Source organism: Rhinopithecus roxellana, chromosome 11 (assembly GCF_007565055.1).
Source record: "Rhinopithecus roxellana isolate Shanxi Qingling chromosome 11, ASM756505v1, whole genome shotgun sequence".
Classification (NCBI taxonomy): domain Eukaryota; kingdom Metazoa; phylum Chordata; class Mammalia; order Primates; family Cercopithecidae; genus Rhinopithecus; species Rhinopithecus roxellana.
In genome coordinates, this window is record NC_044559.1 from 25,563,938 (window position 1) to 25,581,441 (window position 17,504).

The following is a 17,504-nucleotide window of genomic DNA, read 5'->3' on the forward strand; positions in this document are numbered from 1 at the left end:
TTTCCTTTTTGAGACATGGTCTCACTCTGTCACCCAGGCTGCAGTAAAGTGAAACAAACAGCTTATTGCAGCTTTGACCTCCTGGGCTCAAGCAATCCACCTACCTCAGCCTCCCCGGTAGCTAGGGCTACAGGTGCACACCACTGGGCCTGGCCTTTTTTTTTTTTTTTGCTAGAAATGGAGGTCTCTGTTGCTCAGGCTGGCCTCAAGCAGTGTTGCCCAAAGCTGGCCTCAAGCAGTCCTCTTACCTCAGTCTCCCAAAGTGCTAGGATTCCAGACATGAACCGCTGCACCTGGCCTTGACATCAACTACCTGGCTGAAGGATTCTGGGTTTCTGTTATTCCTAGAAGACTGTCTGACCATCACTTATTTCCTTCATAAAAGTGAAGTGTTACTGTGATCTGTTTCCCTTGGATCTTTTTTTTTTGAGATATTGTCTCAGTCTGTCACCCACGCTGGAGTGCAGTGGTGAGATCTCGGCTCACTGCAACCTCCGCCTCCTGGGTTCAAGTGATTCACCTCCCTAAGCCTCCCAAGTAGCTGTGACTACAGGTGCCCACCACCACGCCTGGCTTATTTTTGTCATTTTTAGTAGAGAAGGGGTTTCACCATGTTGGCCAGGCTGGTCTCAAACTCCTGACTTCAAGCGATCTGCCTGCTTTGGCCTCCCAAAGTGCTGGGATTACAGGTGTGAGCCACTGCGCGGCTCCCTTGGATCTTTAAACAACTCAAATTTTGATTATTTCAATTCATTCAAAATAAATGGTATGATTTTCAAAAAAATTATGAGATTTAACAAAGAGGTTACTGAAATATCTAAGCATAAATCTCTAGTTTTCATTAATTTGACTAACAAATTATGTGAATGAATACATTTTCACCAAATCCTGTGGTGGTCTGAGTTATTCTGTCACACCCTCAGATTTCAACAGTAAGGAAGGGTCTTTCAGACATGCTCTAGTGGGCCTAACATCCCATTACTAATTAATGCTTCAAGATTCTCCAGGACAAAAGGATTATCCAAGATACGTTTCTAAGCTTTTAAAAACATTTTGGGCCAGGCATGGTGGCTCATGCCTGCAATCCCTGCACTTTGGGATGCCAAGGTGGGAGGACTGCTTAAGGCCAGGAGTTCAAGACCAGCCTGGGCAACATAATAGTGACACTCCACCTCTATTAAATTAAAAAATTTACATATAAAATAACATTTTGCTCTTTATAGTACATTACTCTCAAGTTTATTTTGGAATGTGTCCACTTTCTCAGTTGACAAGTAGTTTTACCTTTGCACATTTGTTATTTTCTGTTGTAAACAGTGACACCACGTGATAAAATATTATGAATCTAGAAGTACTCCTGCTATGGAGTTGAGACCAGCCTGGCCAACATGGTGAAACCCCGTCTCTACTAAAAATACAAAAATTAGCCGGGCGTGGTGGCAAGTTGCTGTAGTGCCAGCTACTTGGGAGGCTGAGGCAGGAGAATCGCTTGAAACCAGAAGGCGGAGGCTGCAGTGAGCAGAGATCACGCCACTGTACTACAGCCTGGTCAATAAGAGCAAAACTTCGTCTCAAAAACAAACAAACAAAAAACTCCTGCTATGAATAAAACTTTAGCATTGCTATACTCTCTTCTTCATGAAAATTTTATCACTTCATCTGAAGGAAGTGAGAACTAAGATTACTGCTCTGTTGTGGAGTCTCGCTCTGTAGGGCAGGACTGGAGCACAGTGGCTTACTACAACCTCTACATCCTGGGTTCAAGTGATTCTCCTGCCTTAGCCTCCTGAGTACCACAAGCACGCACCACCACACCCGGCTAATTTTTGTATTTTTAGTAGAGACAAGGTTTCACTATGTTGGCCAGGCTGGTCTCCAACTCCTGACCTCAGGTGATCCACCTGCCTCAGCTTTCCAAAGTGCTGGGATTACAGGCGTGAGTCACTGCACCCTCTGTTGCTTTTTGGGAAGATGGAAGCTAAAAGAAACCAAGTATTTTGCTCACTGTGCCAAAACATGTACGTGACCATGATGCTAACTTGGTTGACTCTAGAGTCACTCTAGCTCATGTCAGGGTATAGGATGTTTAATTAATCAAATAAAATTAACCTTAATTCAAGGTAAAAGAAAAAAACTAAACTGATTTCCAGATTGCTTTTGGAGGCTGAGGGCCTACAGAAAGACTGAAGAGCGTGAAGATCATTCAGTATCTTTTCAACTACAGTGCTACTTACCGAAATGGCAAGGAACTTGGAGCAAAGACAATAGAGGGAATATAAAACCAAATCGGGCAACCATTCATCAAGAACCTTGGCAAACAGGCCAGGCTTGGTGGCTCATGCCTGTAATCCCAGCACTCTGGGAGGCCGAGGTAGGCAGATCACGAGGTCAGGAGATCGAGACCACGGTGAAACCCCGTCTCTACTAAAAAATACAAAAAATTAGCTGGGCATGGTGGCGGGCGCCTGTAGTCCCAGCTACTCAGGAGGCTGAGGCAGAAGAATGGTGTGAATGTGGGAGGTGGAGCTTGCAGTGAGCTGAGATCGTGCCACTGCACTCCAGCCTGGGTGACAGAGCAAGACTCCGTCTCAAAAAAAAAAAAAAAAAAAAAAAAAAAAAAAAAAACCTTGACAAACAAAAGGATCCTTGGCCAGGGAAAAATACAATTAGGTTAAAGAGCAGATTCCACACATTTGAAAAAACCATTTACAGTAATATTTAGTTGACTCAAAATACGAGCCATCTTGCAGAAGAACAGTGTTGCTGACTCTAGCAACAATGGAGTTTCACGTTAAGGCAGTGACTATCATTTTTCCAATCTGTTCTCCATCTGCTAAGATATCGCTCTAAAATGCAAATATGCTACTTGTTTAAAAGATCTTTTACAACGAATCACAACCAGTTTTTAAAGATTTTTAAAAATCCCTACTCTGCCTGCTTCACTTGAAAAAAAAAAACCTTTAAAAAGATTTTTTAGAAAACTTTATCTCTGGTAGTCTAGTGGTTAGGGGGAAAAAAACACAAAGGACCTTTCCGGCTGGGCGCGGTGGCTCAAGCCTGTAATCCCAGCACTTTGGGAGGCCGAGACGGGCGGATCACGAGGTCAGGAGATCGAGACCATCCTGGCTAACACGGTGAAACCCCGTCTCTACTAAAAACTACAAAAAACTAGCCGGGCGAGGTGGCGGCGCCTGTAGTCCCAGCTACTCGGGAGGCTGAGACAGGAGAATGGCGTGAACCCGGGAGGCGGAGCTTGCAGTGAGCTGAGATCCGGCCACAGCACTCCAGCCTGGGTGACAGAGCGAGACTCCGTCTCAAAAAAAAAAGAAAAAAGAACCCTTCCAGTGGCTCCTAGCGACCTCAGGATGAAGTCTAAATGGCTCAGTGTGACTCAAGGCCCTGCACTGCCACAGGAGGCGTGAGGCTGTTCTCTCCCACAGCCCAGCCCGAGCCTCTGGCTGACATGGCTCATTCGCTCTGATGAGCCCTCCAGCACCAGGAGGCTGCTCCCTGTGGTGTGTTTGCCAGCTACACACCTCCATATGAGAAAAGCTGGGCAGACCAAGAAATCTTTATGCAGCTCTGTGGTTTCCGCAGTGGCCTCTGTACTCCAGATCAGAAGTGGTCTTGTGACCCTGCACCCAGGGGACACTGTGACAATGAGGGACACATGTCCCTCATTACTAAGTAACTCGTTACTCAGTAATCCAGCGCCCATGGACTCGCCATGTGGCAATCGGGAATTAGCACAGGAAATCAGCAGAAGTGATGTAAGTGAAGTCTATGACAGACCTGGCGGGCATGTGGAACCGACATACGGCATGTCCAGTTCTGCACACGGCCTGCAGACCCCTTATGCTCTGCTTCTTGTGCTGCAGCACTTCCTGAGGAAAGACCTCCCCGGCCAGGCCAACCACCCTCAATGCGTCCTCGTGGCACCTGTGTCACATTTACCATCACTTTCATTTTACATTTATTTGTGTGACTCTCTTAATCAGTGTTTTCCTGTCCCATTAGACTGTAAGAATCATGCCAAAAAAGCAACATCCCCCCCGCCCCACCTGGACATGCCGGGGCTCTGGGGTAGATACTAAGCAGGACTGCTGGCATCTGAATGGAGCTTTCTGCTGCAAGGGTGGGGGAGGGCAGCTGGCCCCTCATGTCAGGGAGTTTGGGGAGGTCAGGGTTAGTGCCTCAGTGAGGGGTCTCACTATACCTGGGGTTGGGAGGAGGATCGGGGACGGGGACTTGGGAGGGATAATAAGTCAAAACACTGAGGATGAACAGTCAACCTCAGAGAAGGGAGCTCCACACACGGAGAAGGCTAGCACAAACCTGGCAGTACTGGACTAGAATTGGGGATGAGTGTGAACTCCTCTGTTTTTGCTTTTTATACATAGAGATGTACATATATGTATGTACATATGTATATTTATTGGCTTTATGTGCTGAGAGGACCTAGAAGCAAAGACACCAAGTGGCACTGAGTTCATTCACCCAGTACCTAGATGGTGATTCTAAATGCCACTCTTCACTAAAGAGTCACAGCTCCTTGGAGAAATGCTTGACTTCAAAGTAAGGGCAAGGAAAATACAAGATAAGCCTGGAACATTATGTTACACCCCAAAGTAAAGAAGTGCCCAAAGAATTATGGCAAATTGTCAAAAGGACACAGAAGCCAACTTAAAGGGACTCCCACTGGCTGGGTCTGGGACAATCTAAGTATTAAAATAATGAAGAAACAGATGATAACCCTTTAAGTAAAACAAAATGTGCCATGGTCCACAGTGATACAGATAAGCAAATGAATAGATAAATGGAAAATAAGGGAAAGCTCTATTCTACAGCAGAATGCCAACTAAGAAATGCAGAAGGAATCTGATGGAATTTCAGTATCACTATTTGGCAATCATGATAGTAATAACTGATTCAGATAAGAATCACCAGTTGATGTTAAATCTAGTGGATAAAAAAGTCTGATAAGGAATAGGATTTTATACACTCTCAAGTATCTTCCAACTTATTACTAAGTTCAACATAACTTTACATTGGAGAAACCCGGTAGAAATCATCTTCACCAAGTGAAAAGGTTAATATACCAGTAAGGGGATCAATCAATTGGTGCCTCCTGATACAATTAATGCGCTGAGAAGAGCAGCACATGGTATCTGAGTATTCTCACCTAAAATGCCTAAGTCATGGAGAAACAACACATGAACACAAATGGAAGGAAATTCTACCAAATAACTGGCCTACGATCTTCAAAACTGTTAAGGTCATAAAAGATAAGGAATAATAGAGGAACTCTTGCAGACTGAAGACATGACAATTCTAGACACCTATGATCCTGGACCTAGATGAGGTTGGTGGAGATGGTCACATTAATTAATATTATATTAACATCCTGATGTATAGGGTTGTTCGGTGGTTAAAAAGATGAATATCCTTGAACTCAGGTAATATACATTTAAGTATCAAGAGGTAATGGGACACTGTGTGTGCAACACATTTGCAAATGGTTCAGAAATGTTAACATTGGGGTATCTGGGTAAAGGGTACTATTTCTGCAACCTTTATGTAAATTTGAAATTAAAAACAATAAATTTTTTAAAATGCTGTCTATAACCAAAATAGAAGAGAAATAAATTCTGGAAGGATAAAACAATGAAGTTAATGGTGAATCAAGACAGGTTCTGGCTCCGCCCATGCCGGAATTTCACCATGGTTCCATTACTTAAATTTAAGGACTATATTACTCCATGTACTCACCGTAACATCAGTTAATCTAACATTCAAATTAAAAGAAAAATACATGCAAAACCAGAAGAGGTCCTACTTGACAATCTACACTAATGGAGGAACACAGGTAATAATACTTTTCAAAAAATCTGTATTTTAACATTGGAATGTGTTTGTATTTACATTTGAAGTACGGGCATGTGTACACTGGTAACTTTTTGTGAAAAAAAATTAGTCACTGCCCTAATTCTGGAACATAATACTAATTTTCAAATATAGTACAAATGGCAGATCCTGCAGGAAAACATTTAGTATGCAGATAAAGACTAAGCTATGAAATTTAAATCCTATGTCATACCATGATTTCTTTTTGGTTAATACGCTAAATTTATTATTTCTAAAACTAAAATTAGCAATTAAAATAGTATGTAAGACATGACTGGCACTTTACCTTTGTTCTTACAAAGAATGATTTGTCTTCTGTTTCGACAAGGTAGAACAGGAAGGTACTTTTACAAGCCTCTTTCACAACACTTCTTAGTTTGATATGCAAATTGGTGCACAAGTCTATGATTATGTCTTCAAAGGAGATTGACCGTCTTGGGAAAGGCAGATACATCACTTGAGCAGTGGCTTCTCCAGAAGCATCATTTAGCTCTTTGTCTTGGAAAACGACTTGGCTGCTATTCTTCATTACCTTGTTGAATTCGGCATACTCACTGAGAATAAGTGAGATATCATTCCGAGATTCCTTCAAAGTACTGTTGTATTTCAGTTTGTTAAGGTGGAATGAAACAGTCTGATTTCTTTGAGAATTTGTAAGATCTCTATTATGACTATCTCTCTCTCTCCAAGAGGAAGAGTTGTCCAGATTGCTGGCTGTGTAGCCTCTCCTGGGCTGCCCCTGTGGTCTGGGATCTGACTCCACAACTGTTACCAGAAGGGGGCTTCTGCTCCTAGGTGCAGGATGCAGAATTGGGGCCTCAGATATTTTTGTCAAAGGGAAAGCACCAATGGAGATCTGGGTCGGTAACTCCTTTGGGAAGACATTGGCGGAGGAGGCAGAATGCTGAGAATCCCAATTCTTTATGGTCTGTTTTAGCTTATGTGCAAAACGCAGATACTCCAGGTCCAAAGTGTTCTGGGTGAGGTCGTCTGCCACCTGCCAAGTGTTTGTCCAGGAGCTGGGCAGGTCACAGTTTGCAGTGAAACTCGGGTGCCTCCTCAGGCTGTGTGAAGTTCTCATGGTGTCTCTGAGCTCTTTTGTTACAGAGAAGTTGGCGTAAGTCCTGAGGATCCCGTGGAGATCTTGGATTTGGACATAAGGTGGCACACACTTCTCTTCTTTCTTTACCCTAGTGGTCCAGTGCCCGGGAGGGAGGCCCGTCTCCATGCCTGGAACCTGGCTAGAGCAGCCCCAGTCCCCTTGGTGGTGGTTGTGGAAGTTCAACGATGACACACAGCCATCTGTGAGAACATCTTCTTTTTTCCTGGTGTAACTACCTCTTAAAGTACAAGAATCCTCCAAATCGCATTTGGGATTTCTACAATCACCAATCAGGTCTAGATCAGAATCTCCAGAAAGCAGTTCATAGTGCATGTCCGAATTCCCACTGACCTCTGCATCTCTGCCTAGGGTTTCAGAACCAGCCTGAGCCCTGAGGCCCTCCCCACTGTTCTCAATTTCTATGTGCTCTGTGGATATTCCACAAACAGAAGTATCAAAGGATTCTGAAACAAAGGAGGCCAAAGGCTCTTTACTGAGATTTTCCCTGGTGTCTGCTGTATTTTGGTAGGGACTAGCACAAAGGGAGGAAACCCCAACATTCAACAGCTCCTTTGTTTCACATGTTGACACATCTTGCAGCGTGTGGATGGCTTTGCGTTCGCCTTTTAGAGAAGATTTGGTGTTGGACTGAGGGCCAGCAGTGCCTAGACCTGTGATTTCTTTATGTAACTCAGCTTCAGTTTCATCCTTCTTAAGCAAACTGGCCATTCTGACTGCTGGTATTTCCTGAGCTTGAAATGCTGGCTCTGCATTTATTGGTCTTACATAATGGGTTAATGTAGCACTGTCTGAGGAAGAACAAAGTGTGGGGACCACTGAGCACAAGCATCCCTGTGTAGAATAAGCTCCATCAACTGAGGCAGTTGTCAAGGACTTCACCTGCAGATAAATGCCTTCATCTGTTTTCAAGTCACTGGTAAAGAGATTGTTCTGACTGCTTTTAGGGCTAGTCTGCTGTTTTACTACACCACTTGGTGCAGCTGTGGAAACCAATGTGTCAGACAAAGACATATTTTCAGTAACATTTCTAGGACTAAATGGAGGTTCACTGGACTCCAAGACAAGATGTTTTAAGTCCAAATTTCTGTTTTCTACTCTAATTGGCTGCAATGGAATTCCTGATTTTACCAGTTTTTCAGAAGGACTGAAGTCACCTGTGTATTCGGCAGCTGAGGCAGGCTGGTTTAACTCCCTACCATAGCACTGCACCTTTCCTGAGAAAGATAAACCCTCATCATGCTCACTTGAGACCATGTCCTCAGTTACTTTACCAGGAAAGGTTGGTCTACCTGTTCTTCCTGGATGATCAGTTAATATTAGAGGCATTTCAGCAGAGACCTGCATTTGTTGTACCTGGGTAAAGTTATCTTGCCCCACGGGATGGGCAGGACCAACAAAACATTTTTCTTTCTCTGTTATGCCTAAGTCTTCTGACACACGCTGGGAGATTCGGTTGCTCTTCTCACACTGTGTGCCATGAAGGTTTAAAATGCATGGAGTCACAGCCTGGTATGGCCGTGTCTCTTTAACTGGTACTGGAGGTTCAGGGCTAGAAGGTGGTGATACTTCCTCAATTACAGAATCGAAGGGAAAATCAGAGGTCACATTAATTTCCTCTGCAATCTCAAGGGTGCAATTTTCTTTAGAAAGTATTACAGTAACTGGTTGTAAATTATCCCCCTTTCTCTCCTTATTTTCTACTGGTTCTTCTGACACTGTGGGATATACTGACAAATTGTCAGCAGAATTCACTTCTCTGCTTTCTGTGAGAGCCACCTCTTCTGGTTCACCTATTTCCTCAGCTACATCCTGAAGTTCTAAATTTGAAAATGGGGTCTCTTCAAATTGCTCTATTTCACCAGCTGGCATTTCTTCTCTGGGACTTGTAGGTGGTGATATTGTTAGAGCTAAGTCAATGTTAGAATCTTCCTCTGATAACTCTAGGCTGACCTCTCTACTCACAGACAGCCTTCTTTGTTTGATAAATACTGAATCAAACTCTTCAAAATTCATGTTTTCAGTGTTTGGACCATTCTTGTCATTCTTCCTCAGTTCTAAAAAGTCACCTGATGTGTGGCATCCTGATGAAATGCAGTTAAGCGAACACTGCTTTCCCAAGGCGGTAGAGGCTGATGATGAGTCCACTTCAACCTGTGTCGGTTCTACAAGCCCTTCTGAAGACAGGCTGAGGAGACTCTGAGTCTGTGAAAGGAAATTCTGAGTGCACCTCACTTCTTCACTCGGTAATACATAACTAGAACTTTTAACTAATGATAATGCCTCCATTACCATTGCTTTATCAGACGGTAATGAGACTGGAAGAGGCATCTCTTTCTGTAATGAACACACTTCTTCATCAAGTGTCTCTCTACCTAATGAGGAGGCACAAAGGTACTTAGAGCCCTTCTGTCCTGCAACTACTAGAGAGGGAATGTCCCTCAGGCCTTGTGTTTGTGCCTTTTCCGAGGTGGATACAGGATGTCTAAAGCTTGCAGCAGGTGATACTTGCTTAATCAACTCCTTATTAAAGGTTGTAGGTTCATCAGCTGTATTTACACCTTCTGTCTGTAATGGTATATGTGCATTTTTTTCAAAGATGAGAGTAACTGGTTCTGGATTAATCACTGCACACTCCATATTATCATCCTTTCTTTCCAAGGAAGGGTGACATTCATTGTTTATGGGGCTGCCATGTTGGATAAGGTCCTGTAAAGTACCTGTTTTTGTTTGCATTGCTGCATCAGGAACATCCACTTTGTTTTCAAGGGTGCTACACACAGAGCTCTGACATATTACTGGCTGACTACCAGTCCCATCATAAGTCCTGGTGAATGTGGTTTGAGTAACTGTGCCACTGTAAGAAGCCACTCTTGTGCTATCCAGTGGCTGAACAATTTCTTCCTCATTAGGAACAGAGGGTCCATTAGTTCGTGTACTTCCAATACCAGAAAGCACAAGATTAGAAGTCTCCAGTTTATCTAATGATTCTTGTTTAGCTTCTTCCCCAATTACCTGAAATGGTCAAAGTAAAAAAAAAAAAAAAAAAAAAAAAAAAAAAATCAGTTACATCAAATGCTTTTTATACAATTATATGTACATGTGAAGAACAGAAAAGATAGAAATTAATTTTAGTTTGTGAATGTTCTTTTGAATTTTCTAGCTGAAAATATCACAGGGTACAAATCAAGCAAATCCCTCTTTTAAAGACAGGCTTAAAATACCCTCAATGGGATTTGTTTTCTTTAAAATCATACACAGAGGAGAACTCCAAAACTTTCTGAACTTTGAAGCTTTTTTTTCTTTTTAAATGAGCTTTTTGGAAGAAAAATAACTAGACTACTGACAATTTAAGACTTTAAATGCAGCCTGTTTGCTACTTAGCACCGCTTAATCCAGAAGTGTAGCACTAGAGAAAAAGCATTCAATTTTGTTTTTAATAAATTCGATTTTTTTTATTTTTATTTTTTTTAAGACAGGGTCTTGCTTTATCATCCAGGCTGGAGTACAGTGGAGTGATCTCGGCTCACTGCAACCTCTGCCTCCTGGGTTCAAGTGACTCTCTGCCTCAGCCTCCCGAGTAGCTGGGATTACAGGCGCATGCCACCATACCCAGCTAATTTTTGTATTTTCAGTAGAGATGAGGTTTAGCCATGTTGGCCAGGCTGGACTCAAACTCCTGACCTCAGGTGATCCACCCACCTCAGTCTCCCAAAGTGCTGGGATTACAGGTGTGAGCCACAAGTAGACCATAAGGATGGTGTACTTATGGCCTAATTGAAAACGGATGTTAAAAATGTTATTCTTTGCTTTTTAAAAATTATCTTTTAGGCTGGGCAAGATAATTTTTAGCCCAGCCTAAAAGACAATTTTTAAAAAGCAAAGAATAACATTTTTAACATCCATTTTCAATTAGACCATAAGTACACCATCATCTGAAACTCTCCCATGAGGCAACAGAGTAAATTAATTACTATCCCCTGTACTCAGAATACATTGATTCTAGTAAATAAAGGCCCCTCATCCCTTAACTATCTTTTTTTGAATAAAACTGGAGATTCTTTCTCATCTTAATACCTCCTATTGTACAGGGCAATTGAAAACTTATCAATGTGGTTTGCATTCATAAACCGAACTAAAAGGAACTGATTTAAACAGTAGCAAGCAGGATTTAGGTTAAACATTAGCAGAGCTATCATCTCAGGACAGTTCTGATAACCTCATAAACAGGTTGGTGTTTGTTTTTTATTTAAAGCCTCAAGCATGGTCTTGTCCAGCATATGATAAAATGAACTGATGATACAACTGATCATACCTCTGCAATGCTGGAAACACCATGCTTACAAACTGCCTGCCATGTCTTGAAGCGTAGATGTTGGAAATCAGGAACTGTGTTCAAAATCTTGTTAAAAACATTTCTGTCTTAGGTAGGGCGTGGCCTCTCACGCCTGTAATCTCAGAACTTTGGCAGGCTGTGGCGGGCGGATCACGTTAGGCCAGAAGTTCAAGACCAGCCTGGCCAACATGGTGAAGCCTAGTCTCTATTAAAAATATAAAAATTACCCAGGTGTGGTGGCATGCGCCTATAATTCCAGCTACTCGGGAGGCTGAGGCAGAGCGTCACTTGAACCCAGGAGGCAGAGGCTGCAGTCTCAAAAAAAACCAAACCAAACAAACCCATTTCTGGCCGGGGCAGTGGCTCATGAGATTCTGTCTCAAACAAAACAAAATAAAACAAAACAAACAAAAAAACAATTTCTGGCCGGGGCAGTGGCTCATGCCTATAATCCCAGCACTTTGGGAGGCCGAGGCAGGTGGATTGCCTGAGGTCAGGAGTTCCAGACCAGCCTGGACAACATGGGGAAACCCCGTCTCTACTAAAAATACAAAAATTAGCCGGGCACGGTGGTGCACACCTGTAGTCCCAGCTACTTGGGAGGCTGAGGCAGGAGAATCACATGAGCCAGGAAGGCAGAGGCTGCAGTGAGCCGAGATCACACCACTGCATTCCAGCCTGGGTGACAGAGACACCGTCTCAAAACAAACCAAAATCTCAGTCGTGTAATCTCAGCACTTTGGGAGGCCGAGGTGGGCAGATCACCTGAGGTCAGGAGTTCAAGACCAGCCTGGCCAACATGGTGAAACCCCGTCTCTACTAAAAATACAAAAATTAGCCAGGTGTGGTGGCAGGCGCCTGAAATCCCAGGTACTTGGGAGGCTGAGGCAGGAGAATCAGCTGAACCCAGGAGGCAGAGGTTGCAGTGAGCCGAGATAGTGCCTGGGGGACGAGTCAAGACTTCTTCCCACAACAAAACAAAAACAGAGTCAGAGTCAGCAGCATGGGGCTGAGACACCAGAGTTTTAAGAGAACAAAGTATTAGAAAAGTCTCGATAGTCAGTGTCCTTCTGAGAACTTTAACGGCCCTCCCAATCATGTGGCTGGTAACGTTTAGCCTCAGTCCTAAATCTCACCATGACTGTACTCTTAGTGAAATGCAAATCGTGACAATCTTGATATATTTATATTTCGATATATTTTTACTACAGGTAAAGTGTAATGCTTCTAAAATAAAGTCTGATAATTCAGAAAGAGTGCCCAACTAAACACATGACTAGCAGCAACATGCTCTTGGTTTCTAGTGGCTATCATGCCAGAATCCCCTTCACATTCCAGTGTGCCAACTGGTGGAGGGAGTGTGATAGCGTACATGTGTGCCTTTCAAGTACAGGCACAGCATTCAACAAGATGACAAAAAACCAAAACCTATGTAAGTACATACTAAGGAGATGGTTAGGAATCATTGATTTGAACAGTGAGGCTTGCCAAAGTCATTGCTAAAATTAGTACTGATGATAGTTAATTACATATTACCATAACAAATGGTATTTTATAAGAAACTAGCATGTATATATGTTTTAATCTAAACCTCCCTGATTAAACTGTATTTTCTTACTCTAAGGTGGTGATTCTTAACTGGATTTTATGTAATTCTTTGAGAACAGGATGGAACTGCTGAACCCCATCTTTAGAAAAAAAAAAAGGCACATACATAGTTAACGTTTAGGTTTTCTAGACTGGAATCCCGGCTTGACAATTTTCTATGTGACCTTAGGCAATTTCTTTACTTCTCTGTGCTTTAGTTTTGTCATCTGTGTAATGGGGAGATGAATAGTCTTTAACTTATCTGAGAATGAACTGAGTTCATGTGAGTGAAGGGCTTAGAACACTATCTGGCACACAGTGACTCAGAAATCTTTAATTCTCATGATGATGACAATCACTTGAAGATATTCACCAGTTCTGTGAGGCTCACCCAAGGACCTCCAAGTCCCCAGTGACCCCGGGTATAGGAACACTGTCTACTCTTTGTTAAGACAGGAATCACAGATGCTGCCCAAACCCAAGCAATATTATTCTAGAATAAATTTGGGTTGAAAGCTTTAAAAGGCAGGTACTTTTATCAACTCATTTGCTTAGAATTTTGTTAACAACTTTGAGATTTGCTCCAGGTAAAATCTGGATTATGTGGCCTGGTTGAATGTCAGTTGAGAACAATGAACAAAACGAAGTATATTTTTCATATTTACAAATAGTTATTTGCAATGGGTCTTCTCTCACAGGTCTGGCATTTTACTATTCCAGCATCTGTCTTCAAACATAATTTTAATACAAATAATTTTAGTTTAAGGTTTATCAAAGTATGTCTAATATTTATTATTGCTATATTTGATCCTTAAACAATATTCTACATAAGACATGATAGGCATTAGTCACCTCTTTTAAAAATTAAGCAAATAAGCAATTTGCCTCAAATTATGGTGGGCTCCCAGGTCATGTGGACCCTATGACACTTTTCTACTCTGTTTTTTTTCAATCAGGATGGCAGGTAAGCTCTACCTGCAGACAATTCGATGACACTTCATGAAAACTAAGTTTTTGGTGTAATAGTTCTTTACATACCTTGAGAATTCACTGTCCTAAAATTTAAAAATGCCTTGTTTTGAATGTGATTTTACATATAAACGTTTTTTTCTTCAAAAATAATGCCAACATTTAACAGTATTCAGCTTAACGTACCTCATCATTGTAAGAACAGACGAAATCCTGGTTTTCTAGGGTGTCTGGATGAAACTTTCTTGCAAAAGTTTTTTTCTGTTCATTGTGTACACAGAGTTCCAAGCCTTGGGTAAGTGGTGTTTTAATGAAAGGAAGCAAGCAGTTAGCATCACGGAAGGACACTTCAGCAGCATGAGCCCTGGAAATTTCGTTAGTCTCCAAGAGAGGGTCTGCAGAACATCTTTCCAAACCAAGGGACTCCTCAATTTCACTGAGCTCACAAGATTCTAACGTGCTATTTATAGACACATATTTTGCTGGGTTGCTGTGTTCTACAACCTTTCGGGAAGATCGTATGACTTTGTTCTGATTGCTGTAAAACAGAGCTACCCACATATGAAGTAAAAGCTTCACTTCTTCCACATTATCAGGCAAATCAGTATTCCAGGGCCTAAGAGTTTACAGAAAGAACACATGAAAATCATTGAAAATGGTTATTTTATTTGATTACCTTATCATAAGCAAGTGCCTCCAACATTAACCTTAGTTTTTATTTTAAAAATTTACAGATATGAAACATGAATGAGTAAATATGTAGCTGACTTAACAAATAATTATTATCAATCTAACCCACTCATTTTACAGAGACGGGAACTGAGAATCAGAACATGTAACTGCCTTCCTTCAAATCACAAAACCTGTATGGCAGAACCATGATCTGAACATGGGTAGCACGTGTCTTTTACATCATACAAATTCACTCTGGACACAAAATACTTATTGGAGAAATGGTTTCACCAATACCCAAATCCTCATCATCATGCTTTTGCTAAGTCTGGCTGATTCATATATTTTCCATTTTTGTGTCTCTCTTCTAATAGTTGAGAAAGTCTGAAGATAAAATCTCTCTCTGGGCAATTCAACAGAACTATACTATTTTCAGATTATAGTTCTGAAAAATATCCTGAAACTGTAAAGGGAGACAGAAAACATTTCTGGCCCTCTGGCAGGCAAAAGGATGGCAGATCGCCGGAGTACGGTAAGTTAGGGGGGCTGCAGAGTTGGGCAACAGCCAAACAGGAAGTTCTAGGAAATGACCTTTATGAGTATATATGAACATGTGCACGGAAGAAAGCCTGACAGCTGTAGAGCCCATATAGTCAGATGTGAAATAGTTCATTAATAGGGAGCTGAATGTCATTTCATGTAGCTAACGAGTGCTTCTTGCTAACAGTAATGGTTACCATTTATTATTACTACTGGCCAGTCACTGTGCAAAAATCCCAATATATGTAACCTCAGGATACAGCTACATAGTTAAGTGTTGGCGACAGACTGTCATCCACCATTGGTATCACCTGAAAATCTTTAGAAATGCAGAATGCCAGGTCTCTCCCCGAGGAGAATGCATCAGAATCTACAGTTCAGTGAAATCTCTAGATGAGCAGCACACGCAATTAAGAAGCACTGTCCAGAAGCAAGACACTTGCCCAGGATCACAGGAGGTAAGAAAGGGAAAGAACCTGGGTTCAAACCTAGGTTAGTCTATATTCCAAAGATGGTGCTGGTCACCACTCTGTTATTATTGCCTTGATTCCTTCTTAAGGGAGATCTATAGAACAATCTTATGTGAAACTGCTTACTCCTATCAATCTGACCAATTTACCAAGCTACAAGTGATTTTTAAAATGTTTCTTCTGGAATTCAGTCTGTAAAGCATTATTTCTAAATCTCACACTATTTTACATTAAGATCTCATCTAAAAATTGAAATTCAAAAGCCACAAGGGCTTATGAAGGAGCACTGCAAATTGGAAAGCTATTCATTAGGCTAAAATTATCTTTAAAAAGTTCTCCACATGAGCACAAGGGGAAAACCAGCCTGTTACTCTTTATTGCCAGGAAACATGTTTGCTTGATGTTATTATCAAATTTCTGGTTTTACACACACTTCTTTCTCCTTCTCCAGAGTTTGGCACAAGTTTCCCCATCTCACTACATTCATCTCAACAGAAAAATTTCATCCGTTTTCACCAAGTTTCACTCATACTCACCCATGTAATGCTCTTACTACAGTTTTCTCCAGTGGGTTGTTGGTATATTTGCTATCTAAGCTGAATGCATATTCTGTTTCACATTTGAAAGTGATCTTAACGGAGTCATCACAGCTAAACACTATACGAGAGCAAGAACATTTTTTCACACGGGAAGACGCTGGTCGATCCTTGGGCTTCACCACGGGCTCGTCAGGAGGCTTTTGCTGAAGCAAAAGACCGGGCTGATGCCGAAATGGCATGACTTTCCCCACTGGGGTTACTGCTTCAGGGCTTTTTGTCCCATTCTTGGGAAACACAGGGCTTGGTATCTCTCTCTCCTGTAGATTTTTCTTTGAATGTTCTCTAAGGAGCAGGGCATAAGAATGTTCCACAGAAACAGAAGAACTTTGACTTGCAGCTGAAGATTCCAGCATTTCCTCAGTAAGTGCTGACTGGGCTTTAGCAGGGGCCTGACTACAAGGAACCAAGCTTTCTTCATCTTGGCTAACAATTAAGTCTGACTCAGAATTACTCTTCCTATCAGAAGATGGGTTAGGGAGTAATTCACCTTTTTGACTTTTAACTCCTCTGTGATATTCATGGTCAGATGTACCTCGCAAAGAATTTTCTTTAGAGAGCAAAACATCATTTTGTGGCAATTCAGAGGAACAGTGAAGATTTCTAGGCTCAGATACCGGTGTGGAAGAAGTAGCAGAACTTAATGCTAGATCGGCTAACATATTCAGGGCCTGGGAGTCATAGTTGACAATGGAGTTTTCAGGAAGATCATTGTGAGCCACTGTGGTATTTTCTGGTTGAACGCTATTTATGCTAATCCCATCTTCTTGACCATCTCTTGAAATTTCTGATTGAAGCTTGGAAGCGGTTTCTCCTTTGACTTCAGTATAAAAGAAAAAAAAAAGAGAGATGTTTGCTTGTTATAGAATTAATTCTCTGCCATATTACTATGATGGTTAACATGTTTGAGAAAAACTTTTGTTACATATATTGCATATTAAAATTTTCTATTAGATTAAGGTCTCTTTCAACCCTCAGATTATAATGTGTTAAACCAGAGGGACAAGTCTTAAGGAATGTGTACATTAATTTAGAAAGAAATTACCTTTCAAAAACATATGAAGTGATCTACACACAAGACATATAGCTCAGCTCAGAAAATGTACAAACAGAAAAAAAAAAAAAAAAAAAAAAAGCTGCCCTTGGGGAGCTTACAATCTAATAAGGACAGGAATGTAGAAGTTTCAAGTGTGTATTAGAGTTTGCCAACGTACTTTCACAGGAATCATTTCCCTGAACAAGTGATTTATTAGAGAAACTATCTAAGTTCAAATGATTTTAACTATATTGATCTTTAATTACATGATGTG

At 41.5% G+C, this 17,504-nt stretch overlaps 1 protein-coding gene across 11 annotated transcripts in view; it reads right to left on the reverse strand.

Annotated features, from left to right (window-relative positions):
- Positions 1-17,504, reverse strand: part of TASOR2 (transcription activation suppressor family member 2) — an 80,461-nt gene that overhangs the window by 7,692 nt on the left and 55,265 nt on the right. For all 11 annotated transcript variants that reach the window (XM_010366497.2, XM_030940604.1, XM_030940597.1 and 8 more), the window contains 3 exons: positions 16,135-17,014; positions 14,103-14,532; positions 6,191-10,039 (listed from right to left, as the gene is read on the reverse strand). In XM_010366497.2, coding sequence (XP_010364799.2) covers positions 6,191-10,039; positions 14,103-14,532; positions 16,135-17,014 — 5,159 coding nt within the window. The remainder of the gene's footprint in view (positions 1-6,190; positions 10,040-14,102; positions 14,533-16,134; positions 17,015-17,504) is intronic.